The 27000-nt window shown below is 44.8% G+C and overlaps 1 protein-coding gene across 3 annotated transcripts in view; it reads right to left on the reverse strand.

The window, feature by feature from the left end:
• Window positions 1–3677: 3677 nt before the first annotated feature.
• The window catches only part of LOC130480585 (uncharacterized), a 61707-nt gene continuing 38384 nt past the window's right edge, over window positions 3678–27000 (reverse strand). The window contains exons 4-5 of one of the 3 annotated variants that reach the window (XM_056853181.1): window positions 25345–25395; window positions 3678–3867 (exon numbers count right to left, since the gene is read on the reverse strand). In XM_056853181.1, coding sequence (XP_056709159.1) covers window positions 3739–3867; window positions 25345–25395 — 180 coding nt within the window. In that variant the 3' untranslated portion in view covers window positions 3678–3738. Of the gene's footprint in view, window positions 3868–25344; window positions 25399–27000 lie in introns of all 3 variants that reach the window. The other 2 variants (XM_056853180.1, XM_056853182.1) reach the window with 2 other exon arrangements.

Genomic DNA, 27000 nt, shown 5'->3' on the forward strand with positions numbered 1-27000 from the left:
AATAGTGACTAGTGACATGTGGACCTGCTCTAAAATGTAGGATGCATTGCAAGCTGAGCATGTGGCAGATGACGTGGATTCACATTCTCAGTAGGGTGAATCAGGCTGGGTTCTTCCAAGATCCTTCACCACAGGCTTTCTGTGCGTCAGTAGAAAATATTGCATATATCTTGCTTCACATAAATTTTGGACCCAGATGCTCATACTTCTCTGTGTGAAAGTTAGACTACCACTGTTCAACAAGGTTAAGCAGGACTAGAGGCCCACCCACACAGGCAAGCAGTGTAAAAAATACAACCCTTCTACTATAGCCCAATGGAGCAAGCATCCCATGTCTGCCCCATTGCGGTCCTATGGGCAGGAGCAGCACTGTAGCGGAAACGGGAGAGGTAATAAATTCAACAACACAATGAAGTGGGATAACAAAGGCCACAGCTGTATTGATTACAGCAGATGGAGCATTGATGAAGCATAGGGCGTGGATCCAGGCATCAGGTGACCACCCTGTCAGCCAATGAATGAATCCGGGCATCGGGTGACCACCCTGTCAACCGATGAAGGATCCCCAACCTGAATGTTGGAAGCAAACTGGAGTGGCAAACCAGTGGTTCCAGTAGGGCACAGACCTCTAAGTGGTACCTTCATCACCTGGGAGTGGAGTCAGCGACAGTCCGCAAGCTTGGCATCCGCAGTAGGACTCAACCCCAAGAACCCTTATGGGGTCCCCAAATGGGGAAGGGAGGCTCGCAGGCACAGCCTCCCCCTAAATAGATCTGGCCTAATGCCAAAAAGTGCCTAAAGCTGTGGAAAAAAAGAACAGCAAATAAAATATTGAACATAGGGTGGATTATGCAAGCACGCGAGGCCACACGGCTGGGCAAAGGGGTATTAAGTAATGAGGGGGTGGGAGTGCTCCCCCTGTCCCAGAAAGCAGCCCACTGTCCAGCACCAATCAGCTGCCTGCCGAGGGACAGGAGATCGGCCCCGACCAGCGTGCGGGTAGGGTGGAAGCATCTGGGGATGGACACAGCCGGCTGCTTCAGCTCCATTTTTGCACTGAGCTGCGCCCTATGACCACAACGGCATGCCTCCGGTGAGTGTGCGGCCGCGTTTCTTCCCTAATTCTAGTCAACTGGTTTGTGTTTCCTTGTTACGAGATGAGAATTTTTTGTGTGCACAGTCCAAACAGTTGTAGGAGTAAAATAATGTTATTTTCCCTTGCCTTAGTATTTTAACAAAATGAAGAAAGAACCAACAGTACTGAATATAGCAGCAGTTAAAATGTAACTTTATTGTTTTTATTGAAAAAACAAACAAAGATGCAAATATTACAAAAGTACTAAAGAAAGGCAACATTGACAGAGGTCGTCTCCCCTCCATTCCTTCATCTTGGAGCATCATATGGGACAGCTTCCCCCTTCCTAATCAGAAATTGTCGGCCTGCTCTGCAAAGCAGTAAATCATTCAGCGGTATCTGTGGAACAAGTGGATCTCGTCGGGCATGAAGGAGTACCACCCAAAACTGTTCCTGACCACATCACACACTGGCTGTTTATGGGCCAAGCCTAGCCTGCAGAAATAGCAAAACAGGTTATATTTACCCTTGTCATTATAGGGAGGCCAGGTCTACAGGGTCTGCAATTGCCACTGTGCACAACTGACCGTAAAGCCTGGAAGGTCATCTTTAGAATTAAAACTAGTCAGAAAATAAACCCCCTCTCCCCATCCATTGGAGGAACAAAAGAGGGGGGGGAAACAAGTAATATGTTTTGAAAGAGCTCAATTACCGATTTTGTTCTCAGCAGAACAACCCGGTAAGCAAAGAAAAAGCAGCCTGCTTTTTTACTTCATTAATGCTGGTGAAAAGAAGGCTGCTCACTTCCCTGTATTGCCCTCATATGGAATGGGGCAGTTAAACCTAGAATTATAGGAGTCCTTTATCCTACCACCCCCCCTGCTATCACCACCTATCTGGACTTCATCTTATGTGAAGGACTCAAGGCAGAGGTCAACTTGTTTCCACAGCTTAGATGGCTTCTGGCCTTAATAATCCAATAGCTTGCATCCTACACCTTGTTTCTGCTCCTCTTTGTCTGTTGTACAGGTAGTCCCCTGCTGAACAGTACATTCCTCTGGCACTACGCGCTTTTAGGCTCCTTGGAAAACATTGGTTGTGCCCAAGCAGAAGTGCCTACTGCCAGAGGAACATATACTCCACAGAAGAGAACAAGTGGAAACAAGGTATAGGATCCCAGCTGATGAGAACGAGCGAGACTGGCTTTTGCCAGATAGCCCAGGTTCCATGTTCACAGGCCAAGATCCATGTTCCTAATTACAGAGCGATCTTCCATACCATGAACGGTTCATACTTGTACAAATCTTGGTGTATTTTTAAAAATAAAAAATAGAGATTGCACAGCAGTCAGGTTCACGGGATTGTACACCATGCTGTTAGTGTGAAGACTCTTTGGAATTAATGTCCTCAACTACACGCGGACAAAGAATAATGCAGCATATGTGTTAGAACAGAGATTCAAAACCCAAGACCCCAATATACACTGTAAGTGTTATGGGACAGTAATGCAGAATGTACACCACTTAGCTGCATGTTTAATTAGCCTGCCTTAGGTCAGCAGGCCAAGACGAATGGCAGAGAAAAAGAAACTGCAACCACATCAGAGTCATTTGTCTGCTTCCCCAAAGATGTGCATGTTAGAACATGTCCATCTTCCTTGTTCCATTTCACTCATACCAGCAAGAGTTCAAGGACAGGAATACTTGCTGGCTTTTGCCCCCAAGTTCTAATGGTATCGTTTCCCAGGACTTTCCTTCACTTAAAACTATGATAAAACCAAAGTCTCTCTTCACACACACACTTCCCTGTAGTGCTATCCCATGCAACTGCAGTGTACATGGGAACAGTGTGACCACCTAGGAGGGCCAAGTTTTTATTGTTACGAAGCCACATGGGCAACCACCACAGAGAAATGATTTTAACATGGCCGCACCCTTCTTTTTTCTCCTCTTACTTCCCATGTAACATCTGCCACAAGCAATATGTCAGGAATTTCCATGCTACTGTATTCCAGACAGCAAAGGCAGAATACCGCATAGACACACACCCCTCCCCCGAATGGAAAAAATCAGCTGGGGCATAGCATACCAGTGTATAGTTGTACCTTGTCTGAAGCTGCACAATCACAGTGTGCTTTCCGCACCAGCCTTGTAACAGGGCTACACAAAGCAGAATAAACTCAGCTTCCATGGATCGCTAAGGCCAGATCCATCTTGAACCTTGACCATTAGGAGAAGGGCAATAATGCTTCCTACTTCTTAGACAGGAGCTAGTCAACTGGGAAAATCATCATGCAGAGGGGACAACTCTTACCAGTTCAGGAAGGGAGATTAGACAAGCCTGCTTATTCTTCACATCCTATTACACTGGTGGCTGCTCATTCATTAGTGCAACACACCACTTTCCTTTTAGAAGAAACTTGGCTTTCTGTGTACCAGGTAACAACTCCACAATGGCACTATGGCTTATGAGCCCAACTTGCTCAATGCACATACATTTCTGCCAGTCCTCGGAAGGGATGGTGGCACGAAAAAACAGACATCAGAGAAAAGTCACCCCATTTCATGGTACCAGGGATTATTGCAAACAAGTGCCCTCCCATATCCAGTCCCCGGTGGGCAGTTGGTTGGTATGATGATTCCTGAGAGTTTCAAGTATCTCCTTCAGTAGGCACAGGATGGTTCTTCGACTGGAGCTATGGGACTCAAAGACTTCAAAGTGCTCAGAGACCGGAAGGCAAAGATTGACGGGTCGTACAAGAAGTGAGGCGATGGTCGGCTCCCATTGATATGCTGCTCGGAAGGAAGGAAAAGGAAACTCGTCAGTGCTCATGAGATGACCCACACAACATGCACAGAGGCACAAGATACAATGGCTACGTCACAGTCTTGGGATCTTTTTTCCTTCCCAAACTGCTCCCTTCCCCACCCCTGAAGGATCCTGGAACTCCTGCATGCTCCTCTTGGCTCTATTCTGGCAGCTGCCACGCAGCTCCCATTTTTCATTGACCCTGCCTTACTCAAGCAGGAACTTTCTTCGTTTTCTTCACTAAGCAAGTGCAGGCAGGTTTGCTGCATCTTTAGCCACAAGGGGAAAAAACTGGGTGACAATATTATGTTCAGTATGCATGCATTTTGCACTCACCCTGGACAGCGAGGATAAAAGCTACACTCAATCAGAGCTGGAATGAGAGGCTCCAGCACAACCCTCCACCCTCAGCCGGACCGTCATCAGATACCCATCTCTTCTTGAGAATGTCACAAGAAAGCTTGTGCTATTGCCTAACTGTAGCATAGACAGATAACGATGGGCAGCTGTGTTAGTCTGTCTGTAGCAGTAGAAAAGAGCAGAAGTCCAATAGCACCTTAAAGACTAACAACATTTCTGGCAGGGTATGAGCTACCCTGAGTCACAGCTCACTTCTTCAGATACAGCTAGAATGTGAGTCCACCTGTCCTTAAGTAGAGAAGAATGAATTCAGACACCAATGGCAATAGCATGCAAATGTCAATAGCAGGTAAATGACAACAGCAGGCACGATTAGATTAGGTGTGATATACAGAGGGGTAACAGGCGAGGAGAAATCAGCATTGGTAATGAGACACCACATTGGATCAGCTACCCCACATCGGATCCCCAAAGAAAAAGATCCTACATCGTTAAGGTGTTTCAGCACTGCCAGACTTCTCCTCTCTTCATCCCCTCCAGTCTCTAGGGTTCTTTCATACATCCTGAAAAATGCAATTTCATTCCACTTTCAATGCACTTCAACTATAGTTTGCAAGGGGATTTTGCCATTTCACACAGTAAAATCCAGCTGCAAAGTGCATTGAAAGTGGACTGAAAGTGCATTATTCGGCATGAAAGTGCCTAAACCACCCTCTCTTAACATAGCACACATCTGCCCCTCCCTTCCCTTGCTTCAACAGAACCATTTCCTAATATTTAAAGGCCATTGAAGATATATTTACTGTCATTGAGAGACCGTCATTCCTTTCGTCATGGGTCCTGGTTTCCCCCAAGCAGGCCAATTCAAGCCAAGTCCACAGGATCGGACTATTCACTAATTTGAAGCTCTCAAAACCAAACTAGCACTTAAGGCCAGCTTGCCTACATGGCTGGGCATAATTGGTCCCCCATCCTTCTGCAAAAGCAAAACCCAATCAAAACTATTTTTTGCTATGAGTGAAGGAAGCTGAAGGTGATGTTATGCACCACATGGTACCAGGCTGACCCGAGATACCCCGTTTCTTCTCCTGCCTCCACCAGATTTTCTGAATGCTGGAGTTTATCCAGCCAGTTTGGATTGATGGCCCTTTTGCAAAATATTGGGAATTTTCCTCACATGCCTTCACCACATGCCTTCATCCTGAAGTGACTGCTGGTGCTTCATGGTCATGTCTGTAAAAAGGCATTCACCATATCCTGATGTTTAGTCTTTGGTCCTGATGGACTTTGACTTAGTTATGGTCAGAACAGAAAACCCGCCTGTGTAGCTAGGCCAATAGGACCAATTCTTTGTCGTAGGGGAGGGTCTATTAGATTGTCCAGTTCATCTCCTCAGTAATACAACCGTTGCCTAGTGCAGGAAATGAGAGCCTTCTCTTCAGTGGAAGCTGAGAGGCAGCCTTTTAAGGAAGTAAACCACCAGCTCAATTTTTTTCCTAGTGTATCTACAGTGAGGGAAAAAAGTATTTGATCCCCTGCTAAATTTGCCCGTTCGCCCTCTGACGAAGAAATGACCAGTCCATAATTTTAATGATAGGTTTATTGTAGCTGTGAGAGACAGAATAACAACAGGAAAAACCCCAGAAACCCAGAAGACAAAAGTCAGAGATTGATGTGCATTATAATGAGTGAAATAAGTATTTGATCCCCTATCAACCAGCCAGGTTAGGGTTAGGGTTCTGCTGTCGACAGAAGCAATCAATCCATCAGATTCCAAACTAGCCACCATGACCAAGACCAAAGAGCTGCCCAAAGATGTCAGGACAAGATTGCAGACCTGCACAAGGCTGGACTGGGCTACAAGACTATTGCCAAGCAGCTTGGTAAGAAGGTGACAACCCTAACCCTATCCCTGTCAACCTCCCTCGGTCTGGGGCTCCATGCAAGATCTCATCTCGTGGAGTTGCAATGATCATGAGAACGGTGATGAAGCAGCCCAGAACTACACGGGGGGAACTTGTCAATGATCTCAGGGCAGCTGGGACCATAGTCACCATGAAAACAGTTGGTAACACACTACGCCGTGAAGGACTGAGATCTTGCAGAGCCCGCAAGGTCCCCTTGCTCAAGACAGAATATGTACAGGCCAGTCTGCAGTTTGCCAATGCACATCTGAATGACCCAGAGGAGAACTGGGTGAAAGTGTTGTGGTCAGATGAGACCAAAATCAAGCTCTTTGACATCAACTCAACTCGCCGTGTTTGGAGGAGGAGGAATGCTGCCTAGGAACCCAAGAACACCATCCCCACCGCTGTGTTTGGAGGAGGAGGAATGCTACCTATGACCCCAAGAACACCATCCCCAATGTCAAACATGGAGGGGGACATCTTATGCTTTGGGGGTGTTTTTCTGCTAAGGGGACAGGACACCTTCACCGCATCGAAGGGACGATGGACGGGACCGTGTATCGTCAAATCTTGGGTGAGCACCTCCTTCCCTCAGCCAGGGCATTGAAAATGGGTCGAGGATGGGTATTCCAGCATGACAATGACCCAAAACACACGGCCAAGGCAACAAAGAAGTGGCTCAAGAAGAAGCACATTAAGGTCCTGGAGTGGCCTAGCCAGTCTCCAGACCTTAATCCCATCGAAAATCTGTGGAGGGAGCTGAAGGTTCGAGTAGCTACACATCAGCCTTGAAATCTTACTGACTTGGAGAGGATCTGCAAAGAGGAGGAGGACAAAATACCTCCTGAGATGTGTGCAAACCTGGTGGCCACCTACAAGAAACGTCTGACCTCTGTAATTGCCAACAAGGGTTTTGCCACCAAGTACTAAGTCATCTTTTGCAAAGGGATCAAATACTTATTTCACTCATTATAATGCACATCAATCTCTGACTTTTGTCTTCTGGGTTTCTGGGTTTTTTCCTGTTGTTATTCTGTCTCTCACAGCTGCAATAGACCTACCATTAAAATTATGGACTGGTCATTTCTTCGTCAGAGGGCAAACGGGCAAATTCAGCAGGGGTCAAATACTTTTTTCCCTCACTGTATGTCTGAGCACACACTCTGCATGCAGAAAGCCCTAGGTTACCTCTTTTCCAGTTCTACTGAAATGTTTCTGAGGATGAAGTGAGAGGGCCCTCGGTTTTATTATTGCAAACAAGACAGGCCTGTCTTAGGTAGTGCTCTTATTACTGCTGTTTAACCCAAAGTGGTTTCTTTTCCCTTGCTTCTGAACGGTACTGAGATGCGTTAATATCACCTGTGACTTCTGGCTTACTTTTCCCCTCCTCAAATCCCACAGTCTCTTCAGTGGAAACTAGGCTTGGTCTGCCTGTTGTAACTGGAAACAATGCTAGTCTCTGGGGTTCCTGGCAGAAGAAGCAAACTGTCTCTCTGGGCTTCACCATCTTGTGCTCTCTAGTTAATATGTCAAGGTTGCTTGAGATTACTCCTGTTGGAGTATGGCCATAATAGTCTGCTGTGTCTTCCACACCAATCAAAGAAATGGAAAGCAATGTCCAGGCTTTCCTTCTTTTTCCCCCTTGTCTTGGTTCTAGTTTTTTTGCCTTATTGTTATTGTTGCTGTTATTTTAATAATTAGTGTTTCAAATACACTCAAAGAATTAGTGTTTCAAAAGTACTCTTGGCACTCTTTTGCTTAAACTTAGGGGAGGGGGCTGTGGACAATGGTAGAGCATCTGCTTGGCATGCAAAAGGTCCCAGGTTCAATCCCCAGCATCTCCAGTTAAAGGGACTAGGCAGGTAGGGGATGTGAAAGACCTCTACCTGAGACCATGGAGAGCCGCTGCCGGTCTGAGTAGACAATATTGACTTTGATGGACCAAGGGTCTGATTACATATAAGGCAGCTTCATGTGTTCAACTGTATATTGACTTATGTCTATAGACTGGATCATATCAAATCTATGAGAACTGGAGGCAAAACGATGTCATGTCCTTTTGAGGGAGATAGGGTACATGTAAGGCAAAATGTGCTTGCAAATTAAAGCTTTCTTCTAATTATCACCTCTGGTGCAATGGTAATTGCTTAGTCTATGTGACACCCTTCTGCAAATCCCTTCTCCGGTTTCTACCTCCTTCCACTATGAAGTCCTTGTTCTTTATCGTTTTACTCACACCATCATCATCTTGACCTCTCTGGTCCTTCTGCCCTTATATTGCTGGTTCCTCAAATTCTAACATTTTCACCCAAATGATTTCACCTTTTCTACTTTGCTGTTGCCTGTGCCTGGACAATTGTATGGTACTGCCCTCTTTGTTGAAATTTCTCCTCAAAATCCACTTTTTCCTACGAACCCTGTTGCTGTTCTTAGTTGTGCAGTTATGCGCCCTAACACTGAAAATGAGGACTCCTTGGGAACCGTGTTATCAGAATTCCAGTTTGTACCTAGGAATGCACAGTTGTGATGAAAATACGTTGGACCTTTCACCAGCTCTCAGGTGCTACTAGGGATGACAACTCTGGCTTAGAAATTTTCTGGAGACTTGGGGATGGTGCCTGGAGAGGGATGTCCATTTCTCGTAGGCGGCATGGTGTGCCATAAGAGCCTGCCTTTCAAAGCTGCCATTTTCCCCAGGGGAATGCATCTTTCGTCTGAATATCAGCTGTAATTCCAGGAGAACGCCAGGTCTAACCTGGAGGTTGGTAACCCTAGCTGCCTACATTTCCCACGCATACCAGGAATATGACCAGCATTCCACAAGTGCTTTGTTTCTCTTAGCTTCCCTTAGTGAAGATTTCTCGGCGCTATCATTCTCTGTTCTGGAGCTTCAAAGCAACACTACCCCTTTTGAAGGAAAAGAAACAACTCCCCCTTAGCCTCATGTCTTGCATTACCAGTCTTTTCTTGGAGAACCTCTGGTAACCTATCCTCTGCAAAATACGGTTTTACACCCAAAATTCTATGAGACTGTGATGTTCTAAAATGTCTCTAGTTATAGGTGACCATGCTACACCTGACAGCCCTCATAATAACTGATGCTCATATTGAGGGCTGTGGCGAAATGATATCAGGGCAGTCCAAAAAACCATGTGGAAACTACAGACGGCTGATAAACAGCTATCACCACAAACCAGCTGCTTGTGAATTCTGCATCTTTTCGCCTTCCCACTCCTTTCTCTCTTCAACATGAGCCGCATTCTGTCACCTTAGGTTTCCTACTGAGAAGCCTTGATTATTCCATTCATGGGACTTCACGAACAACGCCCGCGTCATTCTGCCTTTAATGCAAGACTCCATCCACCTAGTTACAGGGCGTTCTTCTCTCTTTCCTTCCCATATCTGACTGCTATATTACCCAGCTGCTTGTTTTGCAACTCTGGTTTGGTTGGCATTTCAAAATGGAGGACAGTGCCAGACCCCTTGTCCATTTTTCCTCTCATACACTGGCAGGCAGGGGGTTTTTTTCCCCCCCACAGAACAGGGACAAATGTGTCTGATTAATTCTGCCCCTTTAGCTCTGAATAGAGGTTGCTATGTTACCCTCCTGCTCTAGGGCCTGCCAGAGCACACAACATCCATAATGCCACAGCGGGCAGCTGGTGGATTGATGCTCTTAAAACATGCCATTCGGGCTATTAGGCAGTGTGTGGGGCTAACAGAGCATGTTTTCTCAAGGCAGAGTGCTGGCTAGAGGCAAATCCTAGAAACAGCACCGGGATCTTTGATTGTAAAATGCTACCTTGGTTTGTGAATGGCGGTGGTGGGGCGCGAAGCTAGAAATGTGCTTAATATTAGAAACCTTTACTGTAATACCTCAATACAGTACAGAAGTAAAGGAAAAGCTTGTGAAAAGATTCTGATGGATATTCTGAATAGGAACAGGAGTGGCAGAGTGTCTTTCCTTAATGACTACACTCTTCTCTTTAAAGGACAGGAAAGCATTTAAGGTTACCTCTTAACTATTTGAGCCTTACCTTAGCATTTTGAGAGATGGCAGTGAATTAGGATGACCTCATACAAAAGGGCCATCTCTGTTTCCCCCAAAACCACCTCACTAGTTATAGGTCTTGATGCTAAAATCAGGCACCCAAACCAACAAGACACCTGTACGTCAAAATCCTTACAAGTCGGCTTGGCTCCACATGGAGAAGACTATTGTGCTTCTGTGAGTTTTCAGAACTTGTGTTGGAATTCCTAGAGACCCAAATGATTTGCAGTCAAACACAAGCATAGATTAATAATCCCACCAGTAGTTGAAAATAATTAGCAGTGACCGTCACTCAGTGATTCTTTGCTATGCCTCCTGTGCCTCTTCTGAGCACTGTTCCCCAATGCAGCACCTGTCCCACGTTTCAAGAAAGCGGGCAGTGCCCTTGCCTGCTGGGGCTTGTGGTTCCCACTTGAAACAAATGCTTACAGAATAAAAAGTCAGCTGAGGGCCTCCCTGAGCTGCAGGCCTTTTACCAGGAACAGAAGAAAAGTTGGTTTTTATATCCCGATTTCTCTACCTTTAAGGAGTCTCAAAGCGGCTTACAACCACCTTCCCTTCCTCTCCCCACAACAGACACCTTGTGAGGTAGGTGTGGATGAGGGAGTTTGGAGAGAACTGTGACTAGCAGGCTTCATGTGGAGTGGGGAATCCAACCCAGTTCGCCAGATTAGAGTCCACCACTCTTAACCACTGCACCACGCTGGATCTTTTGGTTGATGGTCATTGTGAATATGGCTCTCTACAAGATGTGGAGTGAGTACGCTGGGCTAAAGAAAAAATTCTCAGACCCCACAGGCCAGCCATTCTCAAGGCAACAAGATGCTGTGTTGTTGTTTTTCCAGGATCGTCTGTTACAGCTCTATAGGCTAGAGCAGAGTTGTGCCTCCTGACTCAAATCCCCCAGGAAGCAGGTATAAAATGAACATGGGGTAAGAGGTCAAACATATTGGTCACAAAGCTCCTGAAAACCTGGCATACTAAAGGGCACCAACTGGATCTAAACACAGAAGACCTGGTGATCAAAAAAGATTTAGAGGATTTTTATTGATTGACTGATTTTCACCCTGCGTTTCTCTCATAAAACAGGACCCAAGACTGCTTACAGTAAAAAATCACTTTGAACAACTCTCCCACACAACAGACAGCACCAAAAGGGTCAGGTGAATCACACAAGTCAGTCATTTCCCACAGACAAAAGTTCTTTCATGGCCTCAGGAAAAGAGGCAGGCAGGACCATTTATGTTAAAGGGAAATGTCATATGTGAAGAGTTAAAGCAGGGGTGGGGAACCTTTTTCCTGCCAAGGGCCATTTGCACATTTATAACATCATTCTGGGGCTATACCAGGCGTAGATCTCCCAGCAGGAGGGGGGGAGAGGCTAGAGCAGCGCACGCCGACCCCGAGCGAACAGTCCCCAGCCTCCCCGCCTCCACACACACGGTGGCACATCCAGTCACACGCGACTGGGCCCCAGTGTCCATGCCCTCCCCCCTGAGTCCACAAAAGGCCCCCCGAAGCTCGATCAGCTCCCGAGCGCATACTCTGCTGCCTGGAGCCATGGGCCTCTTCCCCCACCTCCCGCCGCTCAACAGCCGACAGGTGGCGAGAGGGGCTTACAGTGTGCTGTGGCGTTCCTGCATGCCGTGGCTGTAGGGGGCAGCCTTGGGGGAAGCATCCCTCCCCCTCCTCTCGCCCTGCAAGCCGTGGCCCCAGGAACACCCTCGATGAGGGCAGTGCCTCTACAGCAGGGCCCCAGAGCTCCCGAGGGCTACAAAAAATGTCCTCGGGGGCCGCATACGGCCCCCGGGCCAGAGGTTCCCCATCCCTGAGTTAAAGGGTACAAAAAGGGGGGGGGATTCTGAAGGATTACTGCTTTACTAGGTTGATACCTGCACATATAGTATTGGAGAGACTTATACTAACCAGTATTACAACAAGAACCTATTATACCAGATGTTTGAGTAATTGGGAATAGAATTTACAACATATACACATGCCTGGTTGGGTTTGAACTGTTTGTATTTGTATTCATTAATGTATTTCTGTAAATGTGTGCAGGTTTAACAAAGGGTTTTAATTAACCACTGATGAAGGCCCCATAGGCCGAAACTCATTTGATATGTGGTTATAGTTATCAACCTCAGGAAATGCCATTGTGTTATTTTAATGCTTTTAAATAATTTTTAACTTTTATATAGCGCTTCTAATAAATTATACTTTCAGTATTTATACATAGACTTATATATATTTTCTTTTCACCCAACCTTGGGTACCCAGCTCAAGTAGTTCACACCCAACACGTTCCTTTACAAAAATGCATAGAGTATCACGTATGAGCTTATGAGTTTGCATAAGCTAATGTGTCAGGTCTGAGGTACTTGAGGTCAGGTAAAACAACCACCTTTCCATAATGAACTTAATGATCACAGAACTTAGATTCGTGGTGTAGCCTAATGTGACAGCCTGCAAAGGGGTGGCCGCGATAATCTGCTGTAACAAAATAAATCAAAAGTCCAGCGGCACCTTAGAAGACTAACAACGTTTATTTCAATATGAGCCTTCATAAGTCACAGGTCACTTCTTCAGATATGTGAAGGGGAAAAATCATACTGGGAATTCTTCTTGAGGGAAGGATGGAGGGACAGTTGAAGCAGGTTAGGTGTAAATCCCATAATAAATCAAACCAATCAGCAGTAGGATGAATAGTTACAGTTTAATAAAACAAGAACAGCCAATTAAAATTTCTAAAAGTGGGTCCCTGTAGAGATATTAGAGATTATAGTGAGTCAGGAAATTCAAGCCTGGATGATATGCAGTGTTTAATTTCTTGATGAGTTCTAATTCAGCACTTTCACACTGTATATTCCCTGTGAAGGTGGTTTGTTTCGTGTTTATTTTGCTTGTTTGTTTGTTTTTGGTACAGCAGTGACTTTCAGGTCTGTAATACTATGTCCGAGAGCCAGCGAGGTGTAGTAGTGAAAGAATCGGACTAGGACCTGGGAAACCTAGGTTCGAATCCCCACTTGTGCCATGGAAGCTTGCTGGGTGACCTTGGGCCAGTCACATACTCTCAGCCCTGACCCTGTGTGGGAGACCTCCAAGTAATATCAGGGGGCGTGACACAGAGGCAGGCAATGGCAAACCACCTCCAAATCTCTCTTGCCTTGAAAACCCTATGGGACTGCCATAAGTCAACTGTGACTTGATGGTGCGCATATATATATATATATATATATATATATTGGGACAAGAATATATATGCGCCATCAAGTCACAGTTGACGTATGTATGTATGTATGTATGTATGTATGTATGTATGTATGTATAAAAGCAAGTGGGAGAACTGGCTTATGGATATTCCAGTTTCTTACATCTGATTCGCATCCATTGATTCTCTCAGAGACTCACATGGTTGTCTAATGTAGACAGTAGAAGGACTTTGTTGGCATGTATTAATTAGGTGATGTACAAGTGATCTGTGATACACTGTTCCCTTTGCTAGAAAGCTCTCCCACCTGACCACTGTTTACAGACACACATCTAGGCTAGATTCCTACCCCATTACCTCACTCTTGAGTTCGGCACCCTAATGCCTTTCCTATTACCTCTTTTTAAGATAGAAGAAAAGCCCTGATGTGCTACCTAAGCTGAGAACAAGTCACAGCTCAGTTTCCTCTTGGTATTATTGCAATGTTGCTATGGGGTGGCTCCAATTGAGAAGGTCAAGTAAACATACCAATGTCCTCATTAAAAGGGGGAGGGGAGACACACAGCATAGCTATCTTTTACAAAGTTGTCAGGTGGCCACTGGCAACTATACAAAGGGGCAACTAGACAATGTGGGATCTTCTTTGAAAAGTTCCAAAGAGAGACACATTATGCTCAGTTACCTACAATCAGGCCTTACAGGAAATTAGCCAGATCTGGGTTTTCACTGAAAACTCAAGTTAGAGGAGGGGAGGGAGAGGCTTTTTCTTCCTGGCACAGGGCTTGCATTAATAACTGCTTTCACTGCCCTATGATGTAAAGCCCAGAGGACAAGCATGTGAAATGAAGGGGGCATTTTTAATGCATTTCATCTGGAGAACTTTACTGGCACAGATTTCTAACGAGAAGTAATTTGTACAGAGAAGTGTCCTTATTACTTGCAAGGGAGACAGAAGAGCTGTGACCCCCCATTTGCTTGTTCTTCTGCAATTATTGAGGGGTGGGGTTGGACCTGTACTTTGACTATCGTGAGTGGATTTGACTTCTTATCTTGCTACTAGTTGGTGGCTTTTCTTGTTTATTTTGTTTGTTTGTTATCTTAAAAGTAGACTCTCACAGCCAGGGACACAGTGGAACAGCTGGCTGAAGTAGCTGGCAGAGGGGACTGTTCCCGGCCTACCCCGTCCCCAAGCAGTCTGCCTTTTGTCCTGAAACTCTCTTCTGAGGATTACGAGAGCCTCACAAGCAAAATGTGCCACAGTGTGGTGTGCTGGGGTCATAAGGGGGACCTGGATAAAATCACCTCCTCCTCCCTCTTCTGTGGAAGAGGGAGAATGATCTTACCCAATTCCCCCTCATTGTACCCCCATGTTATGGTGCATTATCCCTATGCAGTACCCCCATGTTATGGTGCATTTTGCTTGCCAGAGCCTCCCAGCCCTCAGAAAAGAATTTTGGGGAAAGGCAGGCTGCCTGGAGAAGGTAGGGAAGATCCTCTCTACCTCCTCCTTCATAGATCCTGTGGAAGCACTCACTGAAGGGTACAGTAGCGCTTAATTTCATTGCTTGGAACTTCCTAGATTTGCTTCCCCCTTCCATGGCAAGTTCATATGCCCTCCTAAACAAAGAGAGCCTGAACACTCAGCCAAGAACACAACAGCACCTGTTAAGATCCCGAACAGCTCAAGGGAACATTCACAGATCTAGGTCAGAGGGCAGGCCACAGTACTGGGCTGGCCAGATAAGCAATAAGGCAATTCAATTGCAGAGTACCAAATCCGGGCTGCCTAATATTTAAGTTTGAAAGCTCTCGAACTAGTAAATTAAGACAGGGCCATTTAACCTATCAACAACCCTGGCTGAGGTTGAGCACAGCCAACTAACCTCATTCCAATGTAGATAAAACTAATTAAAGTGGCTTTCCTTAACTCTTTCGTCCATGGCCCATAACTGCCCATTTGAGATTCTCGTGCAGTTCCATGAAATCAAAGAACATTCAACCAATACACCTGTGTGTGTGTGTGTGTGTGTGTGTGCCGTCAAGTCGCTTCCAACTCATGAATCAATGTCCTCCTCTTAACACCCTTGCTCAGATCTTGCAAACTGAAGGCAATGGCTTCCTTTATAGAGTCAACCCATCTCTTGTTGGGTCTTCCTCTTTTCCTGCTGCCTTCAACTTTGCCAAGCATGATTGTCTTTTCCAGTGACTCTTGTCTTCTCATAATGTGTCCAAAGTACGACAGCCTCAGTTTAGTCATTTTAGCTTCTAGAGTCAGTTCAGGCTTGATTTGATCTATAACCCACTGATTTGTTGTTGTTGTTTTTGGCGGTCCAGGGTATCTGTAACACTCTCCTCCAACACCACATTTCAAAGGAATCTACTTTCTTCCTGTCAGCTTTCTTCATTGTCCAGCTCTCACACCCATACATAGTAATAGGGAATACATAGTAATAGGAAATACACTTGTGCATAGCTACAAAAGGCGACCTGATATGCTCTTAAGGCCTGTAGTCTTTATGTCTAATGCAAATCAGCCTCTTCTAGCCTTGGGATCCAGAAAGCATGGAATGAATGAGTGCCTTATGGAGTGTTGGATGTGCATGCAGAGAAAACCCTGTAATTTGCATTAGCTCCAGGCAACGCAATTCCATACAACTAAGAAGTCCAGATAGACAATGTTACCCATTTAGAAAGAATTTTTTAAAAATTAAAGAGGGAACAATGTGGATCTTTAACATCTTGGTATAGCCGGGGTTGTTGGCACTAGTTCTACGCGTGCCAAGGCAAAGAACCTGCCTGGGGACAAACCGCTTTACTGGCCAAGGCCAAGACTCAAACTCATAGTATATCATACAGCAAAAATATTCATAAAAACAGGAGCCAGATTCCCACATAAATCACAAAAGGTGATCTGCTGACGCACTGGCTACTGAAACAAAAGCAATGACATCCATCCCCATCAGTAGATATATCGCAGACAAGCTTTTTCAAAGAACATTTGACGAACACTTGATATTACTAGCAGCGCTGCCCTTCCGGCTCACTTGGTTCCTGAGCTGCATGGATGTTAAAAATATATTAATGAATAAAACGGTACCACATTTCTGAAAACCCCCAGGCACATGTAGCTAAAACAGAAAGAGTGAAAAGGATATTCAATCCGAGGGAGGGAGTATAGTGTTAAACCACAGAAATCTAGTTGCAACTTAGCCACAGAAATAGGCCATGAAAATCATTTATCTGACTGAGAAAGAGCAATTTAGGGCCCTCAACTATCTGGACCTTCTATCAAGCAGCTTCTGGCACAGATATTTTTAAGAAGAAACCTCAGGACACTGAAGAACCAACTAACTGGATTGTTTAAGCATAGTTTCTCAAACTGGGGCCCACAAGTAATCTTGTCAGAATGGAGACTAATCATCTTCCCTGAACTGGTGAGCAGGGGTAGAAGAAGGGTTGCCAGACCCCTGCCGGGAATGGGGAATCCCCTGCTTTGGGCCTCTCCTCCCCCAGCACAATTCAGCTGGCCGTTGGGGGGATGTACCAGCAACAAACTGAGGCCTAGGCCTCTGTGGCCAGTGATGTGTCAATGTCACTTCCAGCACTCATGGGAAGAGATGTCATCACATCGCCAGAGACATGGGGACACTCTGGTATTTGGCCAAAACTCTATGGTAACAATAGCCTTTACCATGGATTTTTTGCCCAAATACCAGACTGTCCCCATGTCACTGGCTTGCCGGAGGTGACATTGACACATTGCCGGTGCCACAGGCCTAGACCTCAGTTTGCTGCCAGTAAGTTCTCCTCCACCCCCTTTCTCCCACTGGTTGCCAGAGGATACCTGGCAGTCCTTGGAAGTAGGACGATCCACTTGTCTTTAGGGTGCTGCCTACTGCAGAAGATAGCATCTATCAAATTATATTTGCACCAACATGACTTGCAATTTGCTGGGCTGCTCATAGTGCAACACTTCTTTTTGCATTATATCAGCCACAGAACTATTTCAGCTGTACAGTCTCAAATTATACAAAGTATTCCAAAGGGAGACAGACATGAACAAGTCACAAAGACCAACTCTGCCTTTGAATAAGATCAAAGCAAGGATCTTTATTATTATGTTATAGTCCATATGGAGAGTTCAGAAAAAGTTTTCTGGTGCCACTTGAAAACAGGATTGTTCTCCACTCCGAGTCTCAGAAATCAGATTATTTTCTGGCTAGCAGTGCAGGAAAATTACTCTAATTTGGCATCTTTTGCTTGGGCAGTCCAAAAGTTCAGAATATTTTATAACTAGCAAGTGTCATTTTAATCAGTGGTGATTAATACTGAGTCAATTGCTGAAAAGCAGTAATTTTCAACTCCCTTTATTAAACCGAGGAACTCCCAGAGCGATGGTGGCTTCTACACAGGGAGAGATGTTGTGGTTTTCCCATTGCTGGTACAGCTGCAGACAAAGCACAGCAGCAAAGGGCCTTCCACATGGGCAGGTTTCTTTGCAGTTTCTCAGACCAAATCCCTCAAAAGTGGCCACCCTTCTCTCAGGCCACCAGGGCTTTTGCAAATAATAAAAATCAGCACTAGAATATCATTATATTGATATACTGCTGTAATTATAGGTGTAGTGGGTTCTCTGAATTCCCAACTTTCCATTTTTTTAAAAGTAAGTCTCTAGTCTTTTCCTTTGAGAAGATGTGCCTTATCTCCCTGCAAGGGAAGAGGCTAGAGCAGTGGTGGCGAACCTATGGCACATGTGCCAGAGTGGGCACTCAGAGCCCTCTCTGTGGGCACACGCACCGTTGCCCCAGCACAGAGTTCGCCTGAGTTCGTTACTAGAAAGCCAGAGGGACGCGGGACCGGGCTGCTCCCCTCCCCACACACGCCTGAGGGCATTTCTCACATCACCTGCCCCTCTGCCCAGCAGCCCAATGGCAGCGCTTCCTCCCTCCCCTGTCACATGCGGCAGGGCGGCTCACATGCGGCATGAGGGTGCGGCGCGGGCAGCAGTCTGTTGAGTCTGTGGTGAAGGTGATTCCAATGGTGGGGTTGGAGAGGAGCTAGGTTGGAGGGGAGCATAGTTCACAGCGTGGCATAGCTGGAGGGGAGCATAGCACTCGGGCCACAGCGCGGGCTTTGCGGCACCTCCCACCTTTCAGTGAAATCCCTACTAAAAGAGGAACACCCACGTACCCAGCATGTAATTAACCTGTGAAACTCCTTGCCACAGGATGTGGTGATGGCATCTAGCCTAGATGCCTTTAAGAGGGGACTGGACAAATTTCTGGAAGAAAAGTCCATCACGGGTTACCTTTCAATAAAAAGTTGTTTGTGTCATTGAAAGCTCTGTTATTGTGTTTTTCTTTTAAGACAAACGATGTGAATGTATGAGTTGTTTTTTCTAAACTAAAACCTCAGTATTCAGGTTAAATTGCCGTGTTGGTACTTTGCGATAAATAAGTGGGTTTTGGATTGCAGTTTGGGCACTCGGTCTCTAAAAGGTTCGCTGTCACTGGGCTAGAGACTTTTTAAAATTGAAAGCTGAGAATTCAGAGAACCCGCTTCGCCTATCGTTACACTATCAATATATCAATATGATACTCTTGTGATTTTTAAAAAAATCAAAAGGCCCTCACTAGGAGGAGAAAATGACTGCTGTGGGGACAGGGTCAGGGAAAATGGCTGCCATATGGGCCAGAAAATCTGGATTTTCCTACCCACACAGCAGCCACCGAGACTTTACTAGGATCTTTCACAAAACTTTGGGTCAAAGTAGGTTTAAGAAAGTTCAGAGAAAAGCCAAGGAAACCCCCAGAGGTGCGTGAATATTCCCCCTGCTGTAGGGAAGCAGGGGGAGAAACCTTCTTCCCAAAAACATTGAACATGGGGCAGATAGCCCCTGAAGAAATTATTATAAACTACAGGAACTTCAGCCCCCTCTCTTTCCCCACCACTGTGTTTTAATGTTAAGCTCAAACTTTCCATTCCAGAACCCAATTGCAATATCACTGATCTGCCTATACAAACCTAAATAAATTAAATCACAACATATACCTTTCTTGTCCTGTCACATCACTCACAAAAAGAGATTGATTTTCAGCATTCAGCATTGAAGGAGTGAAAGTCAGAACACATACCACAACACTAGACTGCATTATTTGTGGAAAGAGGACACCTGAGAGCACAGAACCCCAGAAGGTCGGGGAGAGATGCTCATGGAAACCAGCTGTTCCACAGTACTTTGGATGAAAACATACAGTGAGAAGTAGACCATCACAGGTACAGAAGATGATTTTGTAAAATAATTTTGTAAAATAATTCCTAGTATGTTTTCAAACATACATGTTCTTCCTTCGAAAAAACATATACGACAATGAACAATTAAGATCAGGCTTTCTAGTCTGATTTATCAATATGTTTAATTCTCAGAATGACCAACTCTGTGGATATTTTAATGCAGAGACTGGGGCGATGAACTGACAAGACAGATCTTTCTACAAAAGTTAGAAAAGCGCCAGGTTGTCAGAAAAATCTGACATCTAAAAAAACCCCGAAATAATAGAGTAGCACCTGTTAGCTTTAAGAAACAAATGCCATCTGTGCCCATTATGGTATTGCCAGCAGAAGCATTGGTTTCTGACAGTAAAAGGCAGAGGAGGGGCAGGGCCCTTTCCAGGGCTGTTTTGGCCTTTGAGGAAGGACTCACTGGGGCCAGGCGAGGCCTCACAGCAACCATGGGCAACTTGATACTCACGCAGACCCAGCCGCTTGCTACTGTTCAACAGCAGCCACCCCTGAAATCCAGTGGGGTGTAGAGGTTAGAGTTTCAGACTTTCAGAAGATAGGTGGGCAGATAAAATGTAGGTTACTTGGTGGTTGGGAAGGATACACAAGGAAAGTTGGAAGATATGGAGGCTACTGGGAAGAGGGAAAGAGGAAATAGTGTGGGGAAACTGAGGTGCCCCTCAAGTCCTTGTGGGTTCCTCATCACACAACTAGGCCTGGCACTGCACACCATTCTGTTTTCATTTGCCAGTCACACAAGTATTGCTACCCTCAAATAGTTATTGTCTTACTGACAGGAGTTACATCATACTGGGGTTACTTCCAGCTGTTTTGACATGGTTGATATACTGCAGAATGGAAGAGGAGGGTGTTTGGGAGGAATAGGGGCAAGGAAAGTATTCTGCATCGTCTTCTAACTTGCCCATGCAGTCATTTTAATAGCTCCCCTTGCTTCTAATTTCTAGAAAATCAGCAGCCTGCAATTCTGAAAACAGACTGTGTCCATCCCATCTAGCTTACCTTTACGACATAAAGTTTCAGGTGCCTTCCCAACGTAAAACCAATGTTTATAAGATGTTCAGTTCCCTTCTCTTTTTTATAGCTTACAGACTACAACAATATTACCAGTATGTAACAAAACTGAACCCTTTCCAAAATATAACAAAGACACATTTAAGTTATAAAGATGGTCATTCAATATGCAAAGCTATATCACACATCAAGACAGGGCACATGTCCAAATGCAAGTCCAAGCGACCCTCCATCCTCAATTGTACTCCTCAGACCTATACTGCTCCATAGCAGGATACACTATATTCACTCTTAGTGCTATGCAAACCTTTGCTGAATAGGTTAAGCATCATATATCTCCCTACCCTCTGTAATGAAAGAACTCCTTGTTTTCAGAAGAAGAAATTTCAGCAATGTGCTATAGTGATGGCTTTTTAGGCTACAGAAATCAGAGATAAAAGAAGGAAGCCATTCTAGGGCTCTGTGCCAAATCCCTAGGAGTTCAGAGCATTGAAGAAATAAGGGAAAGAGGATTATGATCCGATTCCAACCCTTATTTCTTAACACCTTTGAATTACAAGAATCCTCCACAATCAGGTGGTCAATCACTCAGTGCCTCATTTCTAGGGAATCAATTATTCATACCATCTGGTCTGAAAGCTAAACCTAAATCCTCTGCACATGTGTAAGGATATCTTCATCTCAATGCCAGAGCATATCCCTTCATTAGGAGTCACTGGGACTTTCTGCCACATATCAAGCCCTACAATCTTGTTAATAGTATACAACACATCATTTCTCGTTCTGTCTGAGGTAATGCAAGCCCTTCAGAGTTGGTGGAAAGAAGCAGGACTGACCCTGATATGCAGAAGTAAGCCCAGCTGTCATTATTTTGGGATGCTGCATACAGTGGGCCACTCCAGATCATAGAGCTAGAACACCTAAATTTCTAAGAGCTAAGGGAGGGCATTACTTTCCAGCTGCTCTTAAGCTTTATCAAGCCAAAACACTGGCACAACTGACATATGGGATCTTACTTGGGCCACCTTCATCTACTTTTGTCCCACTGGAGCGGGTTCAATCTAATTTTTTGAGAGCAGCCCTCCATTAACCTTGTTGCGTATCAAATACTACTGCTAGACTGGAGGCAGGACTGATGAGGGTGGAGGCAAGGGTTTGTACTGCTTCCATTACTCGTTGGCTTAAATTAAATCTTATCTCTCAAGGACTGCTACCCCTGCTTCTACAGGATAAGTTCCAGTTAACATGGCTAAAGACGGTCCTTAATAAAATGGTCTGCCTGGGCCTTTCTCCACCTACCCTGTTAGCCATGGGCATAGACCAAGCAACAAGTCTCTTGAAGCAAAGGGTAGAAGACATTGAGCACCAGACAGACCTTGGAAAATCACCATTTTTCCTAGTACCTGATAATCTAGATACTTAGTCTCACCGGCGACTTATTTTTATCATCTTGAGTCTATTAATTATAGGAAGGCCTTTACCCTTGCCAGATGCCAGGCTTTACCATTGGCTGTTTTAGAAGGGGTTATGTCCGTGTGGAACAGGGGACATTGAAACCATCGAACATGCACTGATATATTGTAGAAGGCTTTCACGGTCAGAGTTCATTGGTTCTTGTAGGTTATCCGGGCTGTGTAACCGTGGTCTTGGTATTTTCTTTCCTGACGTTTCGCCAGCAGCTGTGGCAGGCATCTTCAGAGGAGTAACACTGAAGGACAGTGTCTCTCTGTCCTTCAGTGTTACTCCTCTGAAGTTGCCTGCCACAGCTGCTGGCGAAACGTCAGGAAAGAAAATACCAAGACCACGGTTACACAGCCCGGATAACCTACAAGAACCAATGCACTGATATGTTGCCCATTCTACCACAAAGTTAGATCAAAGCTTATTTCCTCCCTACTTGGTAAATTCCCTGAAGAGTCAGTTGAGCTTTTGGCAAAGAAGCTCCTATTAGGAGAAGACCCTCAGCTTACTTACGCTCCAAACTGCCAAGTTCTGTGCAGTTGCTATTAAAATACGCAGAACTTTATTAGAAAATGATTGTTAGAATATTTTACAATTTTATCAATTTTAAGATAATAATTTTAGCCAGGGGTTGCTTTTATTGATCTGATATCTTTATATGTGATTCTGCGGTGCAAAACTATTGAGTCTGGAATTTTTGATTTGTTGGCACGTGATTGGTCAGTCGACCATATTAATAAATTTGATTTGAGCTAGAACACCATATAGCTGATAGGGATGACACAGCATAGCCGTGACCTAGAAAAACACTGCTCCTCCATATACATAGACAAAAGATACCTTGTTTACTCTTCTGGAAACCCTTGAACAGCTAATCCCCCCTCTCTGGGTCCAGCTCAGGTAACAGTTGTAGGTGATTTTATACATTTTATATTATTTTGATTTTGTATTGTTAATAAAATACATTAGAAGCTACTTTACTGTAACAGGGTGAGCCTGTTGTTTTTCAAACAACCAAGAAGATCCAATTTTTAAAAGGAAGGACTGCATAGTTTTTTTTTTTTTTAAATACAAATACAAAATTGCACCCACTGCATGAGTGCAGGCGCATCACAAGGGCAACCAACAATCAAAACAATTGAATAGTTAGCACAAGTGCAATATATACATGAGCCCAAAGATGGCTGTATATTTCTGTAGCATCTATAAGACACTTTCAGATGTCACTCCCAGTAGTAGAACCAACTCAGGAAGACAGACAACCAGAAAGGTATCTGTCTCTCTTTCCCTTCCACAGCAGCAAACCTGATCAGAACTGGGCCCCTGCCTAGCTGGCACTTCCTTTTTTCAGAAACACTGGGAAGATGTAGTACAGCAGTTAGTCTATGGGCAAGGAGTCCTGGGTTCAAATTCCTTCCCTTCCATGAAGCTTAGTGGGTGACCTTAGGAGGCCAATCTGTCTCAACATAACCCTCTTCCCAGAGTTACTGCAAGGATGAAATGGAGGATGCAAGGATCACCTATGTGGCTCTGAGTGCATTGGGAGAAGAACAGAATAAATATGTACGTATTAACATTGATACGCAGGTATCTCAGCATTGCATACAGTTGGGACAAAGACGCAAAACATCAAGCCACAGAGGTTTGGAGCCATTTTAGCTGTGCCATCCGTACTAATCCTGCTAGGCTGACTGGATCACCACCCTAAGGATAGGTTTCCAGCTTTGGGCCTGAGGAAGGACTATTTCCATCAAGGGCAGAGCTATTGCCACCTGCTCTGTCCTTCTTCACACCCTGAGGATTAGTCTGTTGACAACAAATGGTTTGGACAGTATTTAGAATGGTTTTCTGCTGTTGGTTTTGACATTGTAAGCCACTTTGAGTCCCAACTGAGGGGAGCAAAGCAAATATAAGTGCCAAAATAAATAGAGGGCCACCACCCTTTATCCTATTTGTATGAATAAAACCTTTGTAGATTGCCTGCAGGACACAGAATACCCTATCAAGAACATGCCATGTGTTTTAATTAGGATTTACAACTCAAACTGTTGATTTTTAATGGCAGAATACAATCGCTGTAACATAAGCAGCATTACTGTTGCTTCAGAAGAAAAAGGCAAACACATCAAGTGGGACTTTTAAAGTAACACTTTATTTCAAAAATACCGTGGTCTTTACAGTGCTTTAGTAATATAACAGGACAAAATGCTCTACCCAATTAATGAAAAGGGAATCGCTGGCAAGAGGGATGTGTTACAAAACACAGAGCTGGGTTTTTAAAGGTTTTTTTTTTTTAGGGCTAGGGTTGCAAGGTCTCCTCTGGCCACAAGCGGGAGCTTTGTGGAGGTAGGGGCTAGGGGTGGTGATCCATACACACAGCATGGCACAATGACATCATTGCTGGATTTACCCCGGAAGCACCAGAATTGTGCGGGACACTCTAGCACTGTCCTCCAAAAATTCTACAAAAACCATAGAGTTTGGGGGGGATGCTAGAGTGTCCCCGTCACAATGCCAGCACTTCCGGGGTAAACCCGGAAGTGATGTCATAGCACCATGCATGCGGGTTGCTTCCCCCCCCCTTCAACAGGCCTGCTTCTGCCCCCCCCCACCAGCTGTGGGGTGGTGGGCAGCCCGGTTAATTGGCGGGCAACTGCCCGTCATAACTGAGCAAATGGGAAGCCTATTAACAGTGGCATAGATGGGGTGCACGATGTTGACAGACAGAGCAAAGAAAAAAGGCCAAATGAATCAGGAAAACCCTCTTACACAGAGGCCTTGACTTCCACCTCTTCTCTGGGTATCTCAGCTGCATCCTGCATTATTGTCTTGAGTGCCCATCATTCAAAAACTGAATTTCCTTCTACTCAAGATCAGCATTAGAACTGAATTTCCTTCTGCTCAAGATCAGCATTTTTTTTTCTTCCATCTCTGCCTGTGAATATCAACTGAGTCACCAATCTACATGAGTCCTTCCTAATAAAAACCAAAATGCCAAATAAAGCTACTCTTATATATGCTTGAAGAATACTCTCAAATCAAATGCCCCACTACCCAGGACATCAGCCGAAAGAGAAGACTTGATTTACGAAGTCAAAGAAGACGCTACAGGCCAACCCAAGAAGGTAACCCACCAGAAAATGCAGGGCAAACTTACACGAATTTTGATCACTCGCGACTTTGCTCCACAAGTCTTCTTAAATAGCATCTTCTGAAAGAGAAAGAAAATCCTAGGGTTAAGAACCAGCAGTACAGAAAGGGGACTCATGTAAGATGCAAGCAGCCTGGTTGCATCATTCTTCACTTTTCTCCAAGCCAAGAAAAGGTTAGGTTACTAAATTTCTGCACACAGATTGCTGCATATGACAGCCACCATCAATGACTGTATCTTGGTTGAGGTTGGTTTATCTAAAATATTCTGTGAAGGATTCTAACACCATAGCTCACTTGCCCTATTAAAAAAACCAAGAACAGGATACCTTAATTGACAATTTTAACTCTTTGCATCCACCCCAGAGCAGCATTTTCTTTTAAGTAAGGATGTACTACAAACTTGCTTTGAATTGCATCCTGCTAAGATAGGGTTGCTAACCTCGAGGTACTAGCTGGGGATCTCCTGCTATTGCAACTGATCTTCAGCCAATAGGGATCAGTTCACCTGGAGAAAATGGCCACTTTGGCAATTGGACTCTTTATCATTGAAGTCCCTCCCCTCCCCAAACCCCGCCCTCCTCAGGCTCCACCCCAAAAACCTCCCGCTGGTGGTGAAGAGGGACCTGGCAACCCTACGCTAAGAGTAGGGTTGCTAATTTTTTATATGCTCTAGTATCTGACAGAAGTTTGATCTGCATATAGAAAGGCACATCACAATGGGTATCAGATGACTACAAAGAACTTCACCGACTGCTTCTTAAGAGCAGCCCGGTCTTCAAAAGGCACAGGGGGCAGAGCAGCACTAGACACAGACTTCCAACTTGAAATCAAAACCCAAAGCTCTGGGTTTTAAAATGTACTCCAGTAAAGATTTACCTGATTGCATCAGATTTTGGAAGCTAAGCAGGGTCAGCCCCAGTTAGTACATGGGTGTGAGACTACCAAGAAATACCAGGCAATGACCAAGCACCTCTGAACGTCTCTTGCCTTAAAAACCCTACAGGGTTGCCATAAGTCACCTGTGACTTGACGGCACTTTACACACACAAAGATTCACCAGTGTGGGAAGGCAGCTGCCCCAACCAACACTAAGGTTGCCAACCTCCAGGTACTTCAAAAGAATAATTCACCAGTGCAGTATGTAGGCTATGCAACAAAAAATAAACCAGCACTAGACTAAACCTCTCAACATTTATTGTATATCTTCAATTACAGTGTGCAAACACTTACAACATACAACCTATAAACATATTTTATGTATGTTTATAGGCTGTATGTTGTGTTTGCACACTGTAATTGAAGATTTACAATACATGTTGAGAGGTTTAGTCTAGTGCTGGTTTATTTTTGTTGCATAACCTCCAGGTACTAGCTGGAGATCTCCTGCTATTACAACTGATCTCCAGCTGATAAGAGATCAGTTCCACTGGAGAAAATGGCTCCTTTGGCAATTGGACTCTATGGCGTTGAAGTCCCTTCTCCAAACCCTGCCCTCATCAGGCTCCGCCCCCAAAACCTCCCGCCGATGGCAAAGAGGGACCTGGCAAGTGCAACCCCAACCAACATGGAATGCAATTCCCTGAGAGTCCTTGGGCCTTTTGCAGCCCTGCTGCAAAAAAGATATTATCGGGATGGTATTTTACTGGGCAAGCTTTTTAAA

Source organism: Euleptes europaea, chromosome 7 (genome assembly GCF_029931775.1).
Source record: "Euleptes europaea isolate rEulEur1 chromosome 7, rEulEur1.hap1, whole genome shotgun sequence".
NCBI lineage: Eukaryota > Metazoa > Chordata > Lepidosauria > Squamata > Sphaerodactylidae > Euleptes > Euleptes europaea.